Source organism: Chiloscyllium plagiosum, chromosome 22 (assembly GCF_004010195.1).
Source record: "Chiloscyllium plagiosum isolate BGI_BamShark_2017 chromosome 22, ASM401019v2, whole genome shotgun sequence".
NCBI lineage: Eukaryota > Metazoa > Chordata > Chondrichthyes > Orectolobiformes > Hemiscylliidae > Chiloscyllium > Chiloscyllium plagiosum.
In genome coordinates, this window is record NC_057731.1 from 5,498,222 (window position 1) to 5,505,417 (window position 7,196).

General features: G+C 40.3%; 1 protein-coding gene across 1 annotated transcript in view; it reads right to left on the reverse strand.

The window, feature by feature from the left end:
* Positions 1-1,446: 1,446 nt before the first annotated feature.
* Positions 1,447-7,196, reverse strand: part of cabcoco1 (ciliary associated calcium binding coiled-coil 1) — a 125,276-nt gene continuing 119,526 nt past the window's right edge. Inside the window, exon 9 of the mRNA XM_043712316.1 lies at positions 1,447-1,845. Coding sequence (XP_043568251.1) covers positions 1,771-1,845 — 75 coding nt within the window. The 3' untranslated portion in view covers positions 1,447-1,770. The remainder of the gene's footprint in view (positions 1,846-7,196) is intronic.

Genomic DNA, 7,196 nt, shown 5'->3' on the forward strand with positions numbered 1-7,196 from the left:
TAGCAAATGTTGTGCCCTTATTCAAAATGGGCTGCAAAGAAAAACCTAGGATCTAATGACTCGTAAGCTTAAAATCTGTAGTAGGTAAGTTACTTGAGAAGATTTTGAGGGATAAGATAAAATGCATTTGGAAAGACACAGTTTGATTAGGAGTAATCAGCATGGCTTTGTGCGTGGGAGATCATGCCTCATAAACTTGTTAGAATTCTTCGATGTAGTGACCAGGAAGGTTGATGAGGGCAAGGCAGTAGACGTAGTCTATATGGATTTCAGTAAGGCCTTTGATAAGGTTCCACATGGTAGGCTGCTCTGGAAAGTTAGATCAGATGGAATCCAGGGGGAGCTGGCAAATTAGATGGTAGGTAGTAGAGGGAAATAGTCGAGGGATATTTGTTGGACTGGACACCTGTGACTAGTAATGTATCTCAGGGATCAGTGCTCGGCCCTTTGCTGTTTGTTATCAATATCAATGTTTTGGATGAGTAAGTTGCAGATGACACTAAAATAGACGGTATCATGGACAACCACCTGATGAAGAAGCAGCGCTCTGAAAGCTAGTGCTTTCAAATAAACCTGTTGGACTATAACCTGGTGTTGTATGATTTTTAACTTTGTACACCCCAGTCCAACACTGGAATCTCCAAATCATATTTGTCCAAATGCCTTTTAAATGTAATGTATCTGGCCCTACCACTTCCACTGACAGCTCATTCCTTAGGAGAAAGTGAGACAAATACATAGATAGGAAAGGTTGAGAAGGATATTTCCAAATGCAGGGAAATAGAGTTAGCATGTATGGACATTTTGGTAGGCATGGACCAGTTTGGGCTGAAGGACTGTGCTGTAGGACTCTGTTTCTATGGCAATGCTATGGTGGTTATGTTACTGTGATAGTAATACAGAAGCTTGGACAAAAGTCCAAGTGATGCAAATCGACAATGGCAGTATGGGAATTTAAATTATTTTCTTTAAAAAAAACTGCTATGAATAAAAGTGATCACAAGAACATGAGTTGCTCCATTGTTCTTTAGACAAGTTCTCCCATCCTTACATAGTCTCATCAAATGGTTGACTCCAACCAAGCAGCTATTCAATTTCATTAGTCGGGATAGGCAATAAATTATAGTGGCACCTACATCCTATGGATGAATTTTTAAAATTGATTTCCACCCAGATATTTTTCAGTCTGACAGTATCCCATTCCCAGCTCCCCCTTCCCATATGCTTTGCATTCAATCTTTCCTCTTCACCATTACCTAATCTAAGCCTTTGCTTTACATTTGAGCAGGACTATTAAAGAAACAGTTCCAGGTTCCAAGGAGTAGGCATCTTGTCCTTTCACTGGAAATAGTCAGACTTGTTCAGGGATGAAAAAACAGTAACTATTTCCAGGATGTGCTGCTGAATTATTGGCAGGGATTTGAATAAAACACATTAACTTCCAAGAACAAAACAAGAACTTGTATTTATATCTGTGTTTAACATGGTAAACTGTTTTACCAGAAGTAGTCTTAATAGGCACCACGTTCAAAGATAAGCCACAGCTTGTTTACATACACCATGCAAAGCCACATCACAGAACACAGACATAACAAACATGATGCATGGCTCCAAATCCTCCCCAAACAATATGCCAAATATCTTTTGGTGAACAAAATGAAGACTTTTCATATCTCCCCTTGCTATTACATACTTTGAAACATAATTAGCTCACAAGCAGCATATCCGGATGTCTACAGTGTTTGGAGACAGATCCTCCTGCCACATGTCTCAGTGCTGGATAAGTTTGTTGATTCTCACAGTGTAGGCTTCTTCCTGTTTCTGGAGCCTTTCATTTATCTCAGTCTGTGGGCGAGATAGAAAAGGGTTAATGAAGAGATTACCCTATATCTCATTCTCGCTTTGGCTTAGTTACAGGGCTTACCGTTGCTTTGACAGTCTCTGCCCTCTCACTTTCCTGTTTTTTTTATTCATGGAGGAGGGTGATCCTGACTGTATTGATGTGATAACTATTTATCTTACAAGTTACACACCCTGAATGTGCATTATATCTCTTGCAAACAGGAGGTATAAGGATGTGAATATTCAAATTAACTATTACTCATGAACTTTAAAAGAGAGATATAAATACGATAACTGATATTCAAGCAAGGCCTGGCAACTTGAAGATAACAAATCACTGCAATTACTCAGAGATCACAAATACAAGCACAACAAGGGTTGATGAGAATAGAAGTGAATACTATGTTTGTGTGCATTCTTTCAAATGTATAAGGGTAGCTGTGCAGCTTGCTCATTGAATCAAACATTGCTTAATTCAAATTCGTTGTTAAAAGAAATTCTACTTATGCTGTTTGATTCAAATCACTTAATTTGTGTTACTGGTTCATTTAATTTCTCTGTAATAAAACACATTACTCGAATTAACAGAAGTAGATTTGTACTACACTTGGTTATGAAACTCTGACAAATCCCAAAGACACATATGTGCTCCCAAATCAACAACAGTAAAACATTTCCTTCTGGAATGTGCCTTTGGAAGGAAGGTCTGGAGAGAGATGCAGCGGTTTTTGTCCCAAACAGCTCTGTGATGCAGAACTCTGTGCTCTACAGGCATTTGCCTGGGACACAAAGTGAGATAAACATCAACTGCAACTAGAGCACCATTAACTCTGTGAAAGACGCTCTTTGGTCTGCCCAAAACCCTATGGTCTTCCAGTGTAAGTGCTTGACTGAATGTTGTAAACTGGCACTTTCCAAGGTCCAGGACTATTTGCTGAGGGACGCAATAAAGCTTGGGGCAGCTGCTGCCAAGGCACATGGGAAAAGACCACTGTCCAAGGTTATTCTGCCAAAGTATTATAAGGGTCTATTCAGTTATAATATCCTCTCCTTGCCTCAATGTATGTAAATAATGTCCTGCATGAGTCAGAAATGCCTTTGGTTTTGCAAATGTAGGGAATTATTAAATTCCAATATTTGTTTCTCTTAATTTGCATAGACTGTGCAGAACTGCTTTCATACCTGTGAATGTAGATAAAGGTATTTTTTATGAATAAAGTATATTTTTGCAATTAAATAAAAGTAAACCTAATGGTTGTACTGATTGGATTAGAATACCAAACCAGAAACTTTTGCTGGGGCAGTGGAACTCAAAAATAAAACTTATAAGTTTATAGAATTGAATCACACAAACCTAGGAGACAGAATAAGAGAGATAAATTGAATGAAAATTATATCAATTTATGTAATAGCTTTGTGTGCGCTAGTTAGTATGACCAGACTTTATACACTCTTCGATAAGATCCAATTCTACAGACGATCAGGTAACATCAGAGTATGTTGGGTTATTGGTAAAGTCAGATTGTAAAAAGTGGGCTTGAGGTTGCATGGTCTACTCTTGCACTGATTTCGGAACCCTGGTATTACTTTGAGCTCAAGGTGAGCTTTCAGCCACATAACCACACACCGACAATTTCTATCACTATAAAATCACTCAACTTAGGGGAGGTGATGTCCTAGTGGTATTATTGCCGGATTGTTAGTTCAGAGATCCAGGTAATGTTTTAGATACCTGAGTTCAAATCCCACCGTGGAATTTGAATACAATGAAAATCTGAAATTAAGAATCTAATGATGACCATGAATCTAGAGCCAATTGTTGGAAAAAACCTACCTGGTTCACTAAATGTCCTTTAGGGAAGGAATCTGCTATCCTTACCTGGTCTGGCCTACCGTGAATCCAGACCCACAGCAATGGGGTTGACTCTTTACTGTCTTCTGGACAATTAGGAATGGGTAACACCCTCATCCCATGAATGAATAAAAAAACTTCCCTTTTGCTCTAGATTATCTGCTTCTGAAACTGTCATTTGTGCTTTTATTACTTGTAGACTTGACTATTCAAGGTTCACCAAGCTGAAGTCATTAGTTCTACTTTTCATAAAGTCGAGGTCATTCAAAACTGCCCATGTCCTAAATTGTATGAAGTTTCATTCACTCATGTCCTTTCTACTTAACAATTTATTTTTCAAGCTCATGGCTTAGAAACACAATGATTTTAAATGTTTAACCTAGTTTCAAATCTCTCCATGTACTCGTCCTTTTCCTGTCTCTGTGATCTCCTTTAACAATCTCTGTGCTTCACTAATTCTACTCTTTTGACTTTAAACACTCAACCGTAAGTGGCTGTATCCTCAAGTGCCTTTTCCAAAGCTCTGGAACCTGCTCACTACACCTCTCTAGCTCTTTTGGTCTCACTTTGTTCTCGAAAGCCTGCCTCTTTCATCCACACTAATAAACTTCTAATGTGGCTTGATGTCAAACTTTGCTTGAAAATACTTGCAAATTTGATAAAGTGTGGCACTGAAATAAGCACAGCTGGTCAGGCAGCATCCGAGGTCCAAGAGAGTCAATGTTTCAGGAGGACCTTTCTTCAGGATGCTGCCTGACCTGCTGTACTTTTTCTAGCACCATGCTTTATCAATTCTGACTCTCCAACATCTGCAGTCCTCACTTTCTCCTAATACTTGCAAAGTACCTTGGTTAGTTTTACTATATTATTTATTATTGGCATCCTTGAATTCATATCCGCTGATCCAGGTAGCTTTCTGTGAGAGGCAGTCCCTCCAACAAGTGCCACACATGAAGTAGTTATTAAGTGTCATTGTGGCTTTGTTGTATTCAGAACGGGTGCCTTTTCCCAGACTGCTGTAGTGACTGATTGTCATGATGGTGCAAGCTGGTCCACAGGGGATGTTGCCTGTTTCCTCTGCCATCATCTACTGTCTCTCAGGTATATCGAGAATCGATATTTAGCACCTTCATGTCATACTTGCAAGCAGCATTGGAAGTTCTAGCCTTGCCTGTCTCTGGTGATCTGATTTTCTTAGACGTGCAGCTCTCTTTATCCTGAAAACATGACCAATCCAGAGAAGTTCCCTCTGCTTGATGAGTACCAACATACTTAAGAGCTTTGCCTTTGAAAGGTCTGTTACATTTCTAATTTTATCCTTCCATAAGATGCCAAAAATGAGCAGCAAATAGTGAAGAAGAAAGTTGTTGGGTTTCCTTTTTTGAAAGCTTCATCACACTTCGCAACTGTATGACAAGGTGTTGAGAACACAGATCTTGTAAACCAGCATCTTGGTCCTGAGAGTCAACACCATGTTGTTCTGAGAATGCTTTGTGAGTTGGTCAAAGTAGCAACTGCTTGCTCGATACATATTTGGGTTCTCCATTGAGACAGATCACCTATCACTGTGGACCCAAGGAAACAACTTGCTAACTACTGCCAGGAAGGTGTTATTTACTGTGATAATGAGGAGAGATTGGACAAAACTTGATTTATTTTCACTTGAACATCGAAGGTTTGGGGGGGGAGAGGGAGGGAGAGAGAGGGAGGGAGAGAGAGAGAGAGAAAGAGAGAGAGAGAAAGAGAGACCTGTTAGAACTGTACAAAATTTGGAAAAGTTTAAGGAGATGTAAAAGGCAAGTTTGTACTGTGGGGGGGGGGGGGGTGGTAAGTGCCTGGAATGCGCTACCACAGAATGTTGAGGAGGTGGATACAATAGCAACATTTAAGAGTTATCTTGACAGATACATGAATAGCAACATTTAAGAGTTATCTTGACAGATACATGAATAGGCAGGCAATAGAGGGATATAGACCATGTAGAGGCAGAAGGTTTTCTGTTTCAAAAGGCATCATGTAGATGCAGTCCTGTTGCCGTACAATTCTTTGTTCTTATAGTAAGGGAGAACAAGCTACAGACATGGGAGAGACAATCTACTAGTCTCTGTAGCTGAATGTGTGTGAACAGTGAAGCATCATCAATTTAGATCAGAGGACCTGTTTCAAGAAACCTTGCATTTTTGTTCTTGCTCTCATTCTGGACAGCTTGTAGCTTACTGTCTGATCTGAAGCACAAAGGGACTTGGGAGTCTGAGTTCAAGATTCTCTTATGGTTAATTTGCAGGTTTAATTAGCAGTTAGGAAGGCAAATGCAATGTTGGCATTCACTTCAAAAGGGCTAGAATGCAACAGCAGGGATGTACTGCTGAGGCTGTATAAGGCTCTGGCATTTGGAATATTGTGAGCAGTTTTGGGCTCTATATCTAAGGAAGGATGTACTGGCATTGAAGGTGGTCCAGAAAAGGGTTACAAGAATGTTCCTGGGGATGAAGGGCTTGTCATGTGAGGAGCGGTTGAGGATTCTGGGTCAGTACTCGATCCGATTTAGAAGGATGAGGAGGGGACCTGATTGAAACTTACAGAATACTCAGAGGTCTGGATAGAGTGAATGTGGAGAGGATGGTTCCACTAGTAGGAGACACTAGAACCCAAGGGCAAAGCCTTGGAGTGAAGGGACAATCCTATAAAACTGAGATGAGAAGGAATTTCTTCAGCCTGAGGCTACAGAGGGCTATGAAGGCCAAGTCATTGACTGTCTTTAAGGCAGATTCTTGATTAGTAAGGGGACCAAAGGTTACAGGAAGAAAGCAGGAGAATGAGGTTGAAAAACATATCAACCACAATTGAATGATAGAGCAGACTTGATGGGCTGAACGGCCTAATTCTGCTGTTATATCTATGGTCTTACGGTATGCAGTTAAATATCCATATCTGTAAGGAAAGTAGAGAAAATACCAGACAGAATTGGAACTACAACACAGTCCTGTCTCACATTATTCTTCACTCAAACTGGCAGAGGTGGAACCCTCAGACTACACAGTGCAATACATATTGTCAAGAAAGGAATAGATGAGACTGATAACCTTTGGTGGACAGTTAATGCTTTAGTGAGATCTACAAAGTAAAAGGAAAAGATAAAGTTGCCATCATCTTATCAGACTATAGAGCTGCTCTCTTGTTACAGAGAGATGACTGGTGGTGGCTTAAACTGAGAGCCACCATGTAGAGAAGAGGTGTTGGAAATTCTGGAAAGGGTGAAAATAGATACATCCCCTGGGCCTGATGGCATTTATCCTAGGATTCTCCGGGAAGCAAGGGAGGAGATTGCAGAGCCATTGGCCTTGATTTTTATGTCCTCGTTGTCTACAGGAGTAGTGCCAGAAGATTGGAGGCTAGCAAATGTGGTTCCCTTGTTCAAGAAGGGGAGTAGGGATAACCCTAATAACTATAGGCCGGTGAGTCTCACTTCTGTTGTGGGCAAAGTCTAAGAGAGAATTGTAAG